The sequence below is a fragment of the Manis javanica genome, chromosome 4 (assembly GCF_040802235.1).
Source record: "Manis javanica isolate MJ-LG chromosome 4, MJ_LKY, whole genome shotgun sequence".
NCBI lineage: Eukaryota > Metazoa > Chordata > Mammalia > Pholidota > Manidae > Manis > Manis javanica.
The window spans coordinates 53,915,863-53,936,101 of record NC_133159.1 but is presented as its reverse complement, the minus strand read 5'-3'; the positions used below and the strand labels follow the sequence as shown (position 1 = coordinate 53,936,101).

At 34.2% G+C, this 20,239-nt stretch overlaps 1 protein-coding gene across 5 annotated transcripts in view; it reads right to left on the bottom strand.

Annotated features, from left to right (window-relative positions):
• Window positions 1–895: 895 nt before the first annotated feature.
• Window positions 896–20,239, bottom strand: part of LEPR (leptin receptor) — a 101,331-nt gene continuing 81,987 nt past the window's right edge. For 4 of the 5 annotated variants that reach the window (XM_073234081.1, XM_037024376.2, XM_073234082.1 and 1 more), the window contains 6 exons: window positions 19,238–19,454; window positions 17,371–17,553; window positions 15,650–15,745; window positions 14,162–14,267; window positions 13,185–13,260; window positions 3,763–6,000 (listed from right to left, as the gene is read on the bottom strand). In XM_073234081.1, coding sequence (XP_073090182.1) covers window positions 5,983–6,000; window positions 13,185–13,260; window positions 14,162–14,267; window positions 15,650–15,745; window positions 17,371–17,553; window positions 19,238–19,454 — 696 coding nt within the window. In that variant the 3' untranslated portion in view covers window positions 3,763–5,982. Of the gene's footprint in view, window positions 3,012–3,762; window positions 6,001–13,184; window positions 13,261–14,161; window positions 14,268–15,649; window positions 15,746–17,370; window positions 17,554–19,237; window positions 19,455–20,239 lie in introns of those variants that run through there. The other variant, XM_037024377.2, reaches the window with a different exon arrangement.

Here is a 20,239-nt window from a genome sequence, read left to right as displayed (position 1 = left end):
TTTCTGAAATGTTTTTGTTTGTTTTTGAAAGAGAAGCTGCACCGTGATGCTATCAATGATCTCAGGTTAATGTTCTGTCCCTTAATTCCTTTAACTCAGGCCTGTAGCACACAATGGTCCTGGGACTTCTGAATTCACTATGGCATGTACAAATAGCAGGGTGAAACCTTGGGCCAGTAGGAAAGAAAACGTCAGGTTTTTTTGTCCCTATTGTTCTGGGTCCCAGACCACAGGAGAATGTTGTGCCTTGGTGGACATGCTCAGTGTTTGTTATTATCTACAAAGTGAGGCAAAATGTAATTTTCTCTCTGTTCTAAACTATACCCTCAAATGTCTATATTCTATGAGCAGTATTAAAAATAATGGTTAATTTTACCAAAATGTCTATACATGCAATATTCATTTCTGAATCTGTAAACCACTTAAAAGTTGCTGAAAAATTTTTTTCTCAATTTATTTTTGCAGAGAACTAAGGCTTTCATACCACACTAATTGCTCAGTGAGTTGATACGGTCCTCTGCCTTTCTCCTAAGTCATCAGTTGGATACATGAGATCCTGAGCTATCTCAACAATACTTATGACTTCAGACAGCTTTATTGATTTCTAATTGGCAAATGATCATGAAGTGTGAAAAAATATCAATTGGAGTCTGAGATCTTTGTCATTGTTTACAACTGCTCATTTCTTATGGCCACACTGGAATAGAGATAGGGTGTAGGGCTTTATTTAGGGCTAATAGTAAAATTTGTAGAATCTTTTCTCAGTCTAAGTATGAAGCTGGTGATGTTTAGTAAACCACAGGCTATTTCTGAGGACTAAAATATTTATTTTGAAGACACTGATGATTTTGACATTTTTACTTATTGCCATTGAACATCTATCTCTGCAGATTTCTTAGTTTGTATATGCCATCTTTGAGTTTTCTTGCTATACATAGCAAAGCTGAAATACTCATTAAAGTCTTTAAAGGCAAAGACAACATCTGTGTAATTATCACTTAATTTTCAACGGCCATTATATTTCTACCTAATAAATATTATTTAAGTCAGTTTTTTTATGGATGGCAATATAACTTATAGGTTAAAAAAGTAATCACTAGCATTAAAAAGATCTGAGTTTAAATCTAGATTCTGTTCCCATCATCCACTAACTGTGACACTGAGCAAATTACACAATTACTTAATCTTTAAAAGGGGCATAATAGCAGTACATGTCTCATACAATTATTTTAATAATTGAGTTAAAGAATGGAAAGTACTACTCAGTGGTTGGTTTATATAAAGCATGCTCAGTACGTGAGAAAAAAACAATGTAGATGCAAATTGGAATGGGGAAGACAACAGTTACAGGATGATATAAAGTAATATTTTGTGAAGAAAATGACCATTTTAACATCTTTTGTAGAGAAGAGTTAAGACAGACATTATGTTTTCAAAAGTGCTTGCGTCATCATCAAAATAATGGTTGCAGGTATTGCCATTCGAATAGGTGATTTCAATCTATGGCACGTATCTTAGATTTGATGCATAAAGATAGGCTTACTTCTCAGTCTTCACAAGTATATTCTCTAAACCAGGACTAAATCCTCTATTTACTGCAACTCTTGGTGGGAGTACCTACACAAAGTGAGTGCTCAAGGCAAGTTTGTCAAATTAAAATGTCTTCAAGTCACAGTGTCTAGCAGCACAAAATACAAATACACTACATACTTTAAAAATGTACAAGGATGCCTATTAGGTGTGTGTGTGTAAATTGGTGCAAACTCAAGGTAAAACAACCACACCCTTGAAACATCAGTTATGTATTTCACAAGTATTAGTTTGAAGTCTTTCAGACATAGGTGTAATTCAGAGGATTAGCTCTTTCTATGCAGGTCTAATGTTCACAAAAGATACTTGTTGGGCTTGTTTCTAGAAACAAGCCATCGGAGACCTTCTCAGTGTAGCTTCTTAACAGAATCATCAAAGAGTCAATCTGCATTTCTTGAAGATTTTCTTTTTTTTTTGGTCTAATCACTGGGTGAGGACAGATACTGTTGATTGTGGAACAAATCATTTTCAAATTTGATTCTCACAGTGTTCTTTTCCCTCCCCAATCCACAACTATAGTGGAATATGTTGCACTTCACATGATTCATTATAACATAAACTGAGGTGTTTCTTGAATGAAATCAGACAGTAAGGTCACACAGCTTGTTTTCCATTATCTTCTGAGTCTGAGTACAGCAAGTCTGAAATTGAGGCACATAGGATACAAAAGTCTTCTGACCAGGAGTTCCTAAATTGAAATTATTTTCTACAAGGTGTGAGCAACTGTCCTGGAGGATTCTGACATCAGTGAACAGACAGTGGGGTGGGAAGGGGCACAACACTCCTGACTCATCCGTCAAAAATACACCACTCTCTTTTTTTTTTATTGAGGTGACCCCTAAATAATAAACAGATCTTTTGTCATTATTTTCTTCAGGGAAATTTCCTTCAAGTTTCAAAAATTCACCCAATCCTTCTGAGAATGGAAGGTGTGGTGAAATTATAGTGGGATGCTGATCTGACAATATTACAAATGCTTGGGTTTCTATCTTTTCTATCTCCCATGAGCTAGTAGTAGAGGAAGAATCCCTCCATAGAGAGTTTTTTCGAGAGAAGCATTTGCTGACTGAGCAATTTATAAGCCCTTGTTTCTCATCAATTTCACTTGATTTAGAGTTGCTGAACAGGGTGGCATATTTAACAGAGGACTGTCTCCTGCTTTCCTCCACACAGGTTGTCTCAGCGGGCTCAGCCTCAGAGAAGTTAGCACTGTTACGTTGGTCACTAAAACAAACAGAACCCTTTTCAAGATCTGGACTTGTCAAAAGGAGAGAGACCATAGTTGCTGGCAGCATGTCATCTTTATTTTTCCATGATGTATCAACACTGATATCTTCTAAAATGGTTTCAGGCTCCAAAAGAAGAGGGCCAAATGTCACTGATCCTGTAGGCTTGGTAAAAAGATGCTCAAACGTTTCTGGCTAAAAGAAAAGATACATTTTAATGCTCAGTTGTGTTATTATTATTAAGTTTAGCTTCAATATGACATAATTGCAGAAATGGGAGTATGAAAGGTTAATATTAAAGGGCATAAGTCAACCACAAATGAATCAGTTTTGGACTGAAGCAGGTATATCAAAAATCATAAGGGAAAGGCTGTATAACAGAGCGTTTAAAAAGTGGGATGAGACGATGTAAGTTTGAGTCCCTCTATTTCTATGAACATGGGCAAGTGCATTAACCTCTCTGCCTTTATATTTATTGATCTGTAAAAATGTCTTTAATACTTACATCATGGCACTGTGGCAAGGAATAAATTAGATAGAGTCTGGAAGTTCTTAATTCTCAATAAAGACTCGTTATTGTAATTAGAAAGTGCAATCTTCTGAAGAATTTCTAATACTGCAAATTAGATATCCACAAATTGAAATTTTTAATGTCAAACTGAAATAAAATCCAAGTAGCAAACCCAAAGATAGCTACTCTATGACATACGATATGATATGAAGGCAAAATATTTGTGACTGATTGTTAAGACCTTAACTGGCCTTACATCATACTGAATATCTGTTTAAGACTATCAGAAAATAAGAGCTAAGGATACCTATTTGTTGAAGACAATGAAGGTGAAAGAGATGGCCACAGACTTTTTAATTACTGTTCCTCATAAATAACCTGATATAAAAATACATACGATGGGACATGTGGAATGAAGACCAAGACCCAAAACATATACACATCAAATTTTTTATAAGAATGGTGGTTACATCACAACAAAAAAATCCTGCTAAGCAACAAGCCAAGAATCTGTGTACAAAAAGTTCAACTTACACAATGTAAACACATTGAAAAATAAATGCAAAATAAAGAATACTGTGGACACATCACATTGAAAATGAACACAACTGAAGGAAATGCATTCAATTTGTGTATCATACATATCATTGAACTTTTGAAATTAAAAATTTTTAAACTAATAGAATGAATTCATATTTATTGCCTGAAATAACAATATACCCAACTACTCTTCTTCATGGCAAATATATTCCATACAAAAACACAGTTCATTTGGCACAGTTTTGAATTCTTAAATGAAATATATTGGTGATTATAGTCATAAAAGAATACTACACCAAACACTGAATATAATAATAAAGACTTATATAGATACTAAAATACTGCATAAAGACAAATACCATCTTAATGTAACGTTTTCTGTTATTCTATGAACATAATATATGAAAAGAAAACTGTTCCTTTGCCTACTTTCTTTCTGATAAAATCTGTAATTAGATTTATGATTTCTTTCAAATACTTGTTTGTTCATTGTTTTTCTTAATAGTACTAAAAATGTATTGAATTTCTTAAAATTAAACTTAGAAATTAAAATTACCAAATAAAGGGATTATGTGTATCAATATAAAAACAAAAAATACAAACACCCCACAGCATGCCAACTCACATATGTTCTTCAAATGACATATTTGACATACTTCATGCCCTCTAAAACTTCATAATTGGCAACCAATTATTGATACCAAATAATTTACAAGTCTTCAGATTCATTCAAATAGAACATTTTACTGATAATGAGAAATTACATACTCATAAATTATTGAAGTATATTTTATCAATGGGTCAACAAACCTCTATTAAAAGTATGTTCATTAAAAAAATAATTTCAATCATATATGCATCTACTTTTTTGAGACTTTAGAACAGCCTGGGAATATATTAAATATGTATTTAGCTAGAAGGAATTAAAGAATATCTTTTCATAATTTCACACTTAGATTTTATATTCTAATGATATCTATTAAAAGCAAAAACAGGGAGAAAATGACTCATTTTTTCTGATTTTTAGTGGTTTTTTTTTACATTCAAATAAAACTATGAATGAAACCCAAATGTAGGTGATCCACATAAAGCCTACATTTGACTATTATTTGGGCTCATCAAACAAAGGCTTTGGTTTATTTTGAATGTGAGCAACATAGTACACCTAGTATGCTAAATTCATAGACAGAGCAGGAGGTCTTCTTCTAGGGAGAAAAGTCCTATTCGCACCATGAACTATTTTTAGAGCTCCAAAGAGTCTTCCTTTTTGCATCACTGCCCACTTCCCTGCCTGCCAGAACCTGGATGGTTCCATGTAAATAAATTAACTTTAAGCAAGAATTTCACAAGGAGGCTATTGTATTTTCTGATCCGGTCAGTGTGACCTGGATATGTCAGGTCATCCTGATATGAATTGTAACTTTAATGGCCTGTGACCAGCACAGACTGTGACTTCTAGCTTTCTTCGAACTGAAATGGAAGTTAGGACCTAAGCCATTTTCAAGGCTACTGAAAATGGCAGTTCCCAGATTGACCACAGTTAGATCTACATAAAAGCTATGAGACATTCAAAAGAACACCCAAATGAATCAGTTCATAGGCTGAAGTGTCTATAAAAATATATAAAATTGAAAGTTTTGGACATAAAAATATAAACTCATGCTTTTGCTGAATTCTGTAATTAAAGTCACTGTATTTTCAAAGCTAAGTGTCAGAAGTTGCATTTTTTACCTAGTTTACATTGTCTACCATGTATTTGATGATATCTAATAGATAACCGGTAAGGGCAACAGTCATAATTTTTAATGTTCCATGCCCAGACAAATGATAAGGCAAAAGCCAGATTATCATGAATATCACTTTTTAAACTTTGAATGACCTGAAATATAATCTTACATCGAAACTGAATTGCACTCAGACCTGTATCCTCACGCCAAATTTACTCATCTATTTTAAATTCTTTATTTATGATCCACCATAGTTTAGTTCTCAATAGTTCAACCAAAATTTCTTTTAGATTTTCTCCCCTTCTTCAAAATGTGAAATCTTCTAATACTCTATAGAATGTTTGGGAGTTGGTACACTGGGCTCATCTGCAGTGGTCATGATTAGACTTCAAAGAATGTCCGTTCTCTGTTTAGATAAAATAAAACAGAATAAGAAAGCAAAATAAAAAAAAATCACTCAGAAAGCAACAAATAAAAGATTTCCAAAACATTTTCTGTCAAGCATGGGTTCTGGACTATAAATTCTTGTGTTGTGTTACCATAATACATTTTTTAGGAAAAGGTAAAATGCTGAACTAAGGTAGCCTCTTCACTTTATTAATTCATGTCTTAATATCCACATTTAGGATAGTCTTAATGACCCCAGAAAAGGGAAAACTATAGGGGAATAATAGACTAAATAAAAGGAGAGAACTAGAAAAAATAAAAACTGGCTGGGGGAATATCACAGTAATTAGTAGAGAGCTTTAAACAAGAGGGAGTAAAAAACTAGAGCAGTTAAAACAAATATTAAAAACTTAAGGGTGCTGTCAGTGTGGAGGCTGGAAAGGGGGAAAAAAAACTTAAGAGAAAGAAGATCTGAAATCGCAAACAATAGAAGGATAGAATCATTATCATCATTTCTTAATCTAAAAAAAATCCAAGAAATCATCTGGTCTACATCTCTCCCTTTCTCTAGACAAAGCAATTGAGGTTTAAAGCTACACAGTAATTAGAATAGGGTGAGGATACTTAGATTTTTTTTTCCAGTCCAGTAATCTTTCTATAACATAATGGAAGATAGAAAGATATCCCAAACACAAACAGGCAGGAGAACATGTTCTTTATTTAGTTTTTTCTACTCTCTGTGATAGTTTGAGCCAATTCATTCATTCTCCCTTCTGGTTCCTTATAGTCAAAGGACATATATATAAATATGAAGAACAAGAAAATAAACAACACTGTAGTCATATTTTAGGGTAGTGAAATATACATTTATAAGCCTAGTAATGTACACTCCTAGACAGAACTTCTAACTCAGAACTGCACCAGCTCTTTCATTCTTCTGCAAGGTCCATTCTAGCAATTTCAGGGATGCTCAGCCTCAGATCTGTAAGTATTATGTCCTGGGAGTCTGAGGGATGTTGAACTCCAGGAAGGCCTGGAGGCAGGTGAGGAATCTAGGAACTTTTTTTTGTTTCCACACCCAAACTCAGCTTTTGTTCTCAAAAACAACTAAGGAAATATCTGAGGTGGAATGGAGCAGCCATGGTGGGTGGGGGGTGGTTTGTGTGTGGCATTCGTGTCTATGAGTACATCTACCCTCATTGAGCCAGAGCCTGGGCAACAACCCCTGCCTCTGTGCCCTGGGCTCCCAGTGAGCCTGTCTACTATTTCACTCTTAAACATGAAAGGGGGAAACAAAGGATTCTAGATATCTGGGGAAACTCTGAGATTTAAAAAAAAAAAAAAAAGACCAAGACAAACTAGAGGAAAACAGGACCTGAACAAAAACAGAAAATCCAGGGAATAGAAGAGAATTTTTAAAACAAAAACAAACACTGATCCTCTAATTGGCATTTCCAGTAAGATTTAAGAAAATATTGCATGCCCAAAACCAGAACAAAATACTCTGCAAAAGAATACGCTGGAAACTTACAAATAAAATAGTAAATAAAAATTCAATAGAAGTACTGAAAGAAGAGGGCATAGCAAGGTCTCAACTGTAAAACAAAAAGACAAAGAAACAGAACAAATTAAAGAGATAAGAAATACAGAAGATCTATGCAGAGGGCCCAACATCTAACAAATACAGATTCTAGAAAGAACCAAAGAAACAAGAGAGAGGAAATTATCAAAGAAATAATGTAATTACTTACAGCTGAGAGGAGACATGGAATTGAAAGTGTTTTCAAATGATAAACACGTTAAATGAAAAACAACCACTGTAACATATCACTGAAGTTTTAGAACTTCAAAAATAAGGAGAATATTTTAAAAGTGAGAAAATTCCAAGTAACCAATGAGGAGTAAAAATCAGAATGACATCTGACTTCTCAGAAACAGTATTATGCGCTAGATGATAAGGAAGGAATTGTCTCGAAGTTGTATTTGCAAGGCTTGTTCAACCTAGAAATTGAGACTCCATCCAACTATCAATCAAGGCAAAATAACAAGAATTTCAGGCTTGCAGAGACTCTGCCTTAGCACACAGCATTTCTTAGGAAGTTATTTAAGGATGAAGTTAATAAAAAAAAAGAGGAAGAAAAGGAATCTAGGAAACAGTATCCCTAGAAACCATTAAGGGGATATTCAAAGCAATGGCTTGTAAACACTTTTAGAAAAATCCTAATCCAGATTGAAGTAGGAAGATAGAGGTTTTCATGGACAGAGTAGATTGGAAAAACACCTCCAAGTGAAGAAGCCTACATAAAAGCAGCACACAGAGGTTAAAGAGATTTTAAAGAAGAGATAAGGAGCTCTAGTAAAAACAAAACAACAAAAATAAAGAACAACTAAAAATGAAGCCAACTAAAATTTGGCACAATTTTGATCAACAGGTGGAATGGTTCTAATATCTTTTTTAAAAAACATTAACCTGTGACATCAGCACTGCCAGAAGATGTAATCACAATATATTACTTGTTCTGCAAGGAACGATATTTACATACTCATAGCAAAGTAAATGCAGTTTGTTGATTTGCTTTTTTTTTAAATGACCCATAGACAAATTATAGCACAGAACACGTAATCAACCCTGACTTAAGTAAAAGTGTAAAGTTACAGAGATTGGAAAGTGGAGGGAGAAATAGAAGGAGGGTAAGATGCTAATGTCTTTATTTCGTTAAAAAAGAAAAATGGGGAGAGGATCTCTAAGAATAGTCTATTTGATAGAATAAGAATGGACTTTAAGATTTACTGAGCTTGCAGGGTGATTACTGAAGTATTGAAGAAAGTGGGTAGCATGGGAAGGAGAAGGGGGTGTAAGTATTGTAAGTATATGTACGAGTAAATCCTCATTATAGCCAAAAACCAATAGACAGTGTCTACATTCCACATATCATAGTGACATAAGCACATTATTTTTAGAAATACAAAGGTGACCTGCCAGAAAATTTAAAGCAAACCAGGTTAAAGTAATGGTATTTGGAGAGCAAGACTAAGGGTAAAGAGAGGTGCGGGAGGACATTATACTCTCAATAAATGTTCATGCATACTAATCATGCACACTGGTTATGTGGTAATGTAAAAACTCTTTTTTAAAAATGGGACATATCAGAGCATATACCCCTAGAGAAAAAGAGACCTATACTAACATGCTTTCCACAACATTGTTTGTAATAAATACAAAAAAGTTTTCAAACAACTTAAATATCCATCAGTAGGGGAAAGGACACATGAATTGTGGTACAGAGAATACTACCGAGACCAGGCCAAATGAGAGAACTACATGAATTATATCAACATGGTAATACCTCAAAAAACAGTGCTGAGGAAAAAATTAACTTTTTTGAATGATATGGAAGGTATATTAATAGTAACCAAAAGTATTACTGTTCATTGCAGGTGTAGGAAAGCATGAAAGCACAAGCTAGACAAATATATACTATATTTTTGAAAGTGGGTGCCAGAGGGGGGAAGGGAGGGCCCAACACTGGTTAGGGGAACAGGCAGACAAATTCACCGGTAGTTTCTATTAATTAAAAAATATGAAGCAAATACGAGAACATCTTAAGATACTGTTAGTACATAGCTATTTTTACATTATTCCATTTTATGTTTTTATATTGCCTTAAAAATAATTTTAAATGGTAAAAGGAAGTGGAATATACAAAAGAAAATCAGGGGAAAATTATAAGGGAGAATTATTTTTAATTGCATGAGGTATCAGCCTATTATTAGCAATGTCTGACATACTGTAATTTTAAAGAAATGTTTTGCCTTGACTTTTTTCTTTAGAAGGATCTCAAAATACTGGCTTTTAAAAACATCTTTGATTTGTATGCTTACAGGCTTAGTGTGGATTTAGATTTATTATAAACCAAAGGGAAGGAGAATGATGGCTTAAAAAGTGGAAGGGATTAATTTTAGAAATCAGGTTGGATGTGTAGGAATTATAGGTATAGATTACTTTCATAAAAACCAGTGTTCAAAATAATCTGAATGTGGAGAACAAATTAGGGGAAATACTTTATATAAAAAATTATTGCTTCCTTTCAAAAAACACTGGTAATTGATTTGTTTTTAAAAACAATGAGCTCCCATGGTTTCCTTTGCAATACATTGTGGGGCTTTTTGCTTGTTTATTTGTGTCCTTTCATTTTAGTATTGGATAAACCACATTTTGCTTATCTACTCATCATTTTATGGATATTTGAGTTTTTCCATGTTTTGGCTATAATGAATAATGCTGCTATGAATATTCATGTACAAGTTTCTCAGTGGATATACGATTTCATTTCTATTGCCTATATATCTAGCAATTATTATAAAACTATATACCCAGGCATTGTTGGATCATACGGTAATTCTATGTTTAACTGCTGAACAACTGCCAGACTATTTTCCAAAGGGGCTCTACCATTTTACATTTCCACTGGCAGTGTATGAGTTCCAGTTTCTCCACATTCTCATCGATACTTATTGTCTCTTTGATTATAGCCATCCTAGCTAGTATAAAGTAGTATCTTGCATTTCCCTAATGGCTAATGATGTTGCACATATATACGTTTGTGCTTATTGACCATTTGTATATCTTTGGAGAAATCTCTATTTAGATCCTTTGCCCATTTTTTTATTGTGTTAAACTATACACAAGATAAATTTACTATTTCAACTACTATTAAGTGTAGAATTTAGTGTTGTTAAGTACACCACGTAATATAGTGTTTATATGGAATTGATGGCAAGGGTATCAGCTTGAGTCCAGTGGAACCGGGTTTAAACAATGTTTTACATATACAGGCTGGATGACCAAGACAAACTACTGAGCCTCAGTTGTGTCATCTGAAAATGGAAGGCTATTAGGCCCATGAGAGAATTGAGTAAAATAACATGAATATGAAAGCAAAGAGCAGATAGTAAATTTGCCTTATCCTCTTTGGAAAGATAACATGATTTATATGGTATTATTATTCCCTAAAAAAGTGTATTTGTTTAATTAGGAAATTAAGGCAGAAAGTGAGATATTTTTAAAAGTTATTGAATTTTAGAAGATTAGACTTTTGTCATTAGTAAAATCTTTGATATTATCTTCTTAACTTTTCCAATATCCCTATTACACTCCAAAAACTGATTTATTCTTAATTGTGTTATCTGTGTACCTATTAAGCCTTTAAGCATCTTGAGGTCTAGTTACGCTTAAAGAATATCTTGTAAGATTGTAAAATCAAGTATTCATAGAGGTAAAAAAAAATAAATCAGTCTTACAAATAAGGGTATTACATACACCCTCATACAACCACCATAAGTATCTTAAGAATTCCTCACACTTTGAGTATAAAAACAAAGCAAAACTGAAGGAACAAAACCTCAGCAGACTCACAGACTCCAAGAAGGGACCAGCAGTTACCAAATGGGAAGGGTGGGGGAGGGAGGAAGGGGAGGGAGGGAGAAGGGCATTAAGGGGCATTATAATTAGCACACACAACACAGGTAGGTCACGGGGAAGGCAGTACAGCACGGAGAAGGCAAGTAATGACTCTACAACATCAACGCTCACAGACAGTGACTGCAATGTGGGGGGTGGGGGTAAGACTTGATAATACGGGTTAATGTTGAACCCCTGTGCTGTGAATGTGAAACCATCATAAGATTGTATAACAATGATACTTGAATAATAAAAAAAAGTCTGTCAGATGCTCTTCTTCAGAAAACATACATGAGACAGAAGACTTGTGTGTAAACCACAAATATTCCCTGACTCAGTTTACAACACCAAGAGGTTCCTTTGTGTCAGGCATTTTCAGGAAAGGGGAAAGATCATTTGGTGCAGGTTCAGACTGCATTTTGCTAGGTGAGCCCGGTGGTTTCAGAGCCTAATATGCTGAAGACAGTTTAAGCTTCTCTTAAAGAGAGTAAAATGGTTATTCCCTGCATTAATATATACTTATGTAGTAAAGCCTTTAAAATTTTATTTAGATAGTTATTTAGATTTTCTTGACAAAAAAAAATTCATATTTAAGAAAAATAACCTCGTTACTATTTGCCTTTTAATCTCCCTATTTTCAGTTTGTGAATCTGCTAATGTCCTTGCTGCCATGGGGCTTGGAATCGCAGATGGTGCTGCCCGGGCTCTCCGTCTCCACCCAAAATCTCACTATGAGATTTTGAATGGCTCATCTTCCAGATCTTAGCTCAGCTGTCACTTTCCTGTCTTCACCTCCTCACCCCATTCTGCACGCTAAGCTCAGCGCGCTGCTCCCTCTCTGGGCCTAGAAGAAGGACCTGGAGAAAGGTCTTTATTGTTGTGGAGGGGTTTGTAGAGGTGAAAGGAATTGCAAAGGCTCGTTAAAGGCCCAGCGAGTCACTGAGTACAAACGAAAAGAGACTGTTCTGTATTTTGTAGCTAAAAGGAATCCACTGAAGACTTTTAACAGTGACTAATGATAAAGACACAATTATTGAGGCAGCATAACTTCCATATGACTATTGTTTAAAACATTGTGTAGATATTTTGACATGAAAGCTGAATTCCATTTTCTTAATATGATGGGTGGAAAAAAACAAATTTGCTTCATGGGAAATAATGAGAATTAATATAACATTCATTAAACTAAAGTCTTCTGAGAAATTCTGTTATAGATGTAAGTACAAATAACTTTATTATAGTTGACTGTTTCATAAAGTATTTTGGCTTGAAAGGATTACTGCATAAACGTAAGCTTTTTAATGAGTGCATTTTTTTCAGATTGCAGGTTTGAGTATAGGATTATTTATATAGCTTTTATTGATTCAAATAATTATGGATATAGTCATAGGATTAAAAATATTGATTCCAGCCTTTGACTAAGAAAATTAATTTATACCTAAAAAGTATATCCAAAATATCCTTTCTGTATCAGATTTGACCATAATATTCTAATATTTATTTTTGTTATACACTGTGACACAGAAGAAAGATATGTATATTATTAACTCTCATATGGTAAAATACCTAGTGGTTTCAAATTCCTAAATCTTGCTTTTCTTGAAAATATGTAATAGATTGAACAGACTCATATTAAAATGAATTGAATAAAGAAAGATTTAAACCTTTGAAGTTCTAGAAGGCATAAAGCATCTAAAATGCAATCTCATATATTTCAGGCTAAAAAAAATTGAAAAGGAGACCTTCTGAAAATTAAGTCCTTGGGCCCAGGAACAATTCTTGGGGTTTGGAACATCTTCCCAAAACAGCTTTTTCATTCTACAAAGTACAAACAAGGCATTAGAATTAGAGGAAAACATTCACTTTAAAAGTGCTATTAATGACTGAATGCACAAACTAGAAAATTATGTACCAGACCAGCATTGCCTCAGTAGGTCAGATTCATTTTTCACATGCTATTCCATAAAGATTTCTACTAATGTTCTGTCTAGACCAAAGTTAACAATCACTATGATAATTAAAAATAGCCAGTATTTATTGAAAGCTGTGTGCCAGACACTGTGCTAAACACTCTGCATAGGTTTTTCTCAGAGAATATCAAATATTAAAAATTGCCATCAACAGAGTTTCAGAAACAATTCCACGTGATACGGCTCCATCAGCTCACTTGGCTGCAAGATAAATTCAGATTCTAAAATCACCTCTCCCTCTTTTTTGCTAGAAGGCAAAAGTTTCTGTAGAGATTTGGCATGTGGGAAATAACCTTATTGGTCTGGACCACAAGAAATTCAAGGCCATTTGCCAAACCAGACACACTGGAGCCACACAGGGCTGGTCTTTGCAGAGCACTTACTGATCATAAGTGAACTGACTGCTCCACGTGAATATTTACCCCTAAAAGTCCTCATACACATTGCCCAGCTCTAAAGCCATTTGCCTCCTTCAAGAACACACTACCTAGGATTTCCTGATATAAGTTTGTTATTTCCTGAATGTACATATGTAAAAAAACTAATTTTTTCCATGAGTTTTATGGTGGTCTAGCAAAACTGTATGTGATTTCCTGAAAACAGCCCTTTTCTTTCTATGCCACCTTAATTGTATACTGAATACACATAAAAATAGAATACTATAATGCTTCTGATTTCAGTTTTTAAACAAAGTTTAAATATACTCAAGGGCTTTTTGCCATAAAGATTCTCAACACCAAGTACAATACCTTTGGTGTGATATTAACAACGTTCCAAGCAATAAGATTGAAGAAGAAATAATTATTGGCACAATTACATATAGACCTGCATCATTCTGGTGTTTTTCAATATCATCTGAAAAAGAAATAAAATTCACACAATTCCAAAACTTGAGAAAGTAATAATCTAACTGTAATAAAAATTACAAGACACTTTTTTCTGATTGCATCATAAGTCCATATTACCTTTAAAGACACAAAAGTATGAAAGATGAAAATAAAAATATGGTTATCACATTAATAAAATAATTTTGTTTGAAATTATGTGTATTGTAATTTAGCAAAATATTTTTTCAAAATTAGTTATTTGCCCATTCTCTCCCTCTGATCACCTTTAAGTTATATGAGTCAAAGCACCAATTAAAGTTGTTATGATGAATCTTTGTCTCAGCATCTGCTTCTGGAGAAGCCAACCTAAAACACCTGCTGATCTCTTGTTCACCCCAGGCACACTGGCCTCCTTGCTGTTCTCAAATTACAGAGCATGCTGAACTCTTAGGGGCCTTTGCACTTGCTATCCCTTTGCTGAAATGCTCTTCCTTGGTATTTGCAGGGCTCTACTCAGATACCATTTGCACAGGGAAAAAGACCAATTCTGGCCATCTTAACTAAAGCACCACATTTTAACTCTAGCCTTTTATCTTTTATTTTGCTTCATGGAACTTATTTCTATCTGCTCATATATTACATGTGATTTGTTGATTGTCTGTCATGCCTATTAGAATACTGGAGTTCAAGCTCCATAAGGGCAGAGACTGAGGATCACCAATCAGCCTCTAGAGCTTAGAACAGTGCTTAATATATATTTCTCAAGCAATACGTGAACACATTTTTATAAGTATTTGAATTCTAAAATCAGGCAAAATATTTCTCTATTGAAACTTCATTATATAGGGTTGCTTGGATTGGAAAGCAACTTGAAAAGTAGTAACAAGATCAAAATGTTGAAACTCCAAGTATGGTAAGATGAATCATAAATATAAGAAGCCCCGAACTTACTTCTATAACTATCTCTCTGGTTTTATTTTTTGAGGAAAAAAATGTTCCTTTAGAAAACTGATTAAAATCTGAAGGCTCATAAACATATGCCCCCAGATATATTGTTGGGGCATGTGCATTTATATGAATTATACAGAAAATGTTTTCCAATTATTCTTTATGATGATGTGTTTTATTGTATAGCTGTATATTTCTCCTTATTTTCTTTCCATCAACTCATCCCACTTGAGACTAAAAATTTTTACTTACCAATATAAGAATATGATACATGCTTGATTATTCTCCTTAGTACCACCATGGAACCATATACCCTGACCACAGTCACTGCCTGGCACATTCACATAAGACTCGGAAATCTTCCATAATTCACTCAGAGAATAATCACATGGCAACATAACTGCTAAATAAATGGAAAACCACATATCTGTGTAAAAAAAAAATCAAAAGTAAAAATTTTACCTGGGGTAAGACTATTAATTATCTTCGGTTTCCCCACTCCTTCCGTAAATATTGGATAAAGACTGAACTGATACTTCTCAATGGGGATGAAATGATCTAAGAAGAAAAATATATTAAAGAGTCATTCCTATTTAATTAATGAGTGGAATCTATGTAAAAAAAAATTTTAGGTGAATTTTGTGTATCTCCAAACATAGAAAATTAGTTGCTATTTATGGATTAAAACTGATGAAGGGAATTTTAAAAACAACTTAAGCACTCCAAATTCTCCTAGTAATCACTATATTTTCCAAATAAATTTTTAAAATATTACTCAGAGACAGAAGACTGCAATTTTTCAAAGTCATGTTCCCAGTAATAGCCAATTTGTTCAAGTTCAGGGTATCTGAGTTGTTTCATTTCTCTTTCCAGGACAACATGCTCTACCTCTTCTCCCATCTCCCCAAACCTAGCAATACTCCCTTTTTGTAGGAATTTAGCTACTTAGTTCACCCATTCAAGGCAGTTTTGAGACTAAAGTCTTGTGAAATTCTATGCAATGAAGATGGAGGTGGGGACCAGGAGCCCCCACATATCCACAAATCCATGATGAACACCTCTATAGCAAATGAATATATAATTAATCTATCATTTTTACAAATGTTAACAATATATAAATGTTATTCCACAAAAGATAAATCTCTTTGAAGTCTAAGTTCTACATTACCATGCTTTAAAGAAAAGCACAGCAAGTAACAACCTGGACAACAGTGGTAACGAACTGAACTTAGTGCTCCATCAATAATGTGTTTCTGTTTACCCTGATGCTTAAATTCTAGGGTCTTTCTTTACTGGAATATAGTTGAAATACACTGTTTTTCTTTATTGGAATATAGTTGAAATACAATATTATTTTGGTTTCAGAAGTACAACATAATGATTCAATAATCATATGCATTACTAAATGCTCACCATGGTAACTATAGTTACCCTGTTACCATACAAAAACATTAGAGCATTATTGATTATATTCTCTATGCTGTACTTCCTAGGGTCTTTAAGATGATATTGTATAATAGGACCATGACCATGGAAATACTCAGCTCTTCTATTTAACCTTACGCAGACTTGGAGACGCTGTGCTTTGCACTCACATCATGTACTTTAATCACTTCCTAAGGTAACTGGTCTACCTTTGGGAGAGTATGCTGCTATGTCACCAGGTCCTAGATCCCCAGACTTGCAGCCTGGCACACTCCCACCCATTGCTAGTGGCATTGTAAGTGGTACACTGTTTGGGAAAATAACATGGCAGTAGCTATCAAAAGTAGATATTTAAGATATCATATTAAAAAATAGTTTGAAAAAAGTTAAAGGTGGAAGCAACATTAATGTTCTCAAATAAATGGTTTAAGTAGATTCAGAATAAACTGCAATATCATCATGAAAAATAATTGTGCAAAGAATTGAGGAGAAAATAGAAACATGCTTTGTGATATATCAAAGAAACAAATCAGAAGAAAAGTGGTAGATATGATATGATTACTATTATAAAATATTTAAGTGAAAAAGAATCAAATGAAATATAATTAAATGTATGATGAAGTGATAGAATTATATGTAGTAAGATGGCAGCATCATCTATATTTTTGAAGTGTTCATAACTGGCTATAGTATCTGAATTAATAATCCAGACTGTCATACCAATCCACAAGAGACACTTACTAAGTACAGAAACTTACCATGGATATAATACTTCTTAACAGATGAAGGGATTCTAAGCCATTTAATTTCATTGTCCTCATTAAGAATTTTCCACTCAATTATAAAATACATCAGATTGTAATCACTGGGTGATAGTATCCAGGAAAGAATCACACAACTGCTGTTTAAAGGATAAGTACTGAGTGACTGCACGATATTTACTGAGAGGGAAAAGAAGGAAATTTATTTTTACATTCAAAATAATGAAAGTCTCCTAATACCCTTGAGACACACATAACTGACTGGAGAAAGGCAGAAGAAAGAGAAGGCAGACATTTATGCCAATAAATACACTACATGTCAATTAGTTTTATACCACAGTCATATAAGCAGAAAGATGTGGTAATATATGATATTGAGGAAAAATAAGATTCCATCTAAACTCTAAAAAAGGGATTTGGGGATAAATTTTAAAAATTTGTTTTCCACTGGAATAGTGCACAAGCCTATTAATCATCCTCTAATCCCCTCCAAACTCTCCTCTCCTGCTGATGGGGTTGTGCTTTGAAATCACAGGTAGGATCATTTTAACATGCTCTGCACAGTGTCTCATTTAAAGGTCTCCAGTGGATTTCCACATGTGAGGATAAAATTCCTAGCATGCCTACAAGGCCCTGAGGGCCAGGACTCAGCCTACTTCTAGGCCTTGGCAGGGTTTTCTGCCCCGGGTCGTCCTTCCCATCCTCTCCTGTGCCATTAGGGCTACCAGTCAGTATTTCTCTCTCGGGAGCCAATCCACCTCTCCCAGCCTTCTGGGAAAGTTTAATTCCTATAGCACTTCCTCAAAGAAAGCTTCTCTGACCCTCAATATCAGGTCAGGTTCCTATTTTATTTTCTTTTTAAAAAAATCATATTCTTTTCCTGGGAACAATTGTCTCAGTTTGTAAATAGGCATTAATTTATATGATTATTTGATTAATATCTGCCTCATCTATTGGACTCTGAATGCTGAAAGCATTACAGTTGCTTTCATGTTGGAATTCCCACAACCTAGCACCGTACAGCATTTCAATAAATATTTCTAGAGCATATTGACCAAAAATAATTTTGGTGAAAAACATTGTACAGCTGCTGTGGAACTTACAAAAAGCTCATCCCATACATACAAAAGTAATTATAATATAAAGCAGAACATAAAATACCTACAGAAAAGTAGAAAACACCCTGAAATTTAAAGAAAGGATGTAACATCTCTAATTGAGGCAAAAAGCAAAGGCTTCATGAAGGGGATTGGTAGAGGTACAGGAAATTTAAATTTTCCATTAAAAAATTATACTTTAAATATATAATCTAGATCAGAAGCTCCTACTGAAAGTGCTTCTCAGTTCTCTGATTAATCAAATATATCAAAATTAATGAAAAAGCATTCTTCATTTGTATTAAATAAAGTACAGGTTAATTTTCAAGTCTAAGCAATTACTTGCATCCATATATGTCATACTATTACATATACATGTAATACATATAACACACATGTAGACATGTTCTAATATATTATATAAGCATACATATATACATTTTATAAATATGTGTGTGTATATCTTTATATATATATATATATACTCAAATGGTCCAAAACATTTTATTTTTTGATATACTAGAATATTCTCATTTATTATAGTGCCATTTCAACAGGTTCTATCACATGAAAACCCAAAGACCATATTACAATCATCAGGCTACAGTCATTTTGTTATTTTTCAGACAAAGAAGAGATAAAGGGTGAAAGAGCCTATCAGATACAGAGAATCTGAGGCTCCTTAGAAGATCGTTTAGAATGGGAGAAGACTGTAAAGATCAAACCTTAGAAGGGGAACAGGTTTACTACCCTGCACCCTTTCTTACCTTTGCTCACAGGCCATGAGAACGTCAGATTAAAATTTGCATGAGAAGTACCAACTGAATTGACAGCCAGGACTGTAACAGAATGGGCTTGCTCTGTCCATAGGAAAGTGAATCTAGTGCGATTTCCCACATCTTCTGACCATGTTCCATTGTGGGAAGTATGGTGTTTTACCACATATTTTCTCACACTGCACAATGAGTCATTTTTCATCAGAGGCTGTAGTAAACATAAAAATTGACTTATTTAGGGGCTACAGTGTTTTTTATGCCAGCTGAGCTCATGGAACTCTTAGTATACATTCCCACTGAGAGGCAGGGATCAGACCAGAGCAAGCACTGCCTATTTCAGGGCTGAGAGGTGGGGAAGCGGGGAAGGACAGCGCTTGCCTCTGACCACCAGATCAGTGAAGGTGTCTGGGTGGGTAGGCTGATTCTGTAAAATAACAGCAAGAAAGAACTGAAAAGATATTAATCATCACTTAAATTAATCATCACTTAAATTAAGCTTTGTCATTTATTTTCCCTACCTCTGACATGCCGCTCCTTCAAGTAGCTGAGGCTATCAGAATGGTATATATGTCACCCCAGAATTTCTTCCCTATAGTTTAAAAAATTCTATCAGGTCACTGATGATTCCAATGTAAAGTGCATATCTAGTCCAATTCTATTCTTCCATTCTACAGAGTGTAACAATATACCCACTTCCCCCATCATCTTCACCTATTTCAAGCAAGCTTAAGTGCTGCCAATCCCTCATAAACCCAAAGAAAGCTTGACTGTATACAACAGACTAGAACAGGGCTTCTCAATTTTTTTTTCTTGTCATTGAGATTCCTCTAAGTCAAAAACAGAAAAAAATAAACAAGAACAAATACACATGTATCCCTGCAGGGTTTGGAATAATCTGGGTAGGGGATAAGTAAGATTTTAGCAGCTGCCGCAAGAAAGAAATGTCCAAAAAGTCATACAAATTTTGCATTTTGTTTTTTAAAAAATGCATAT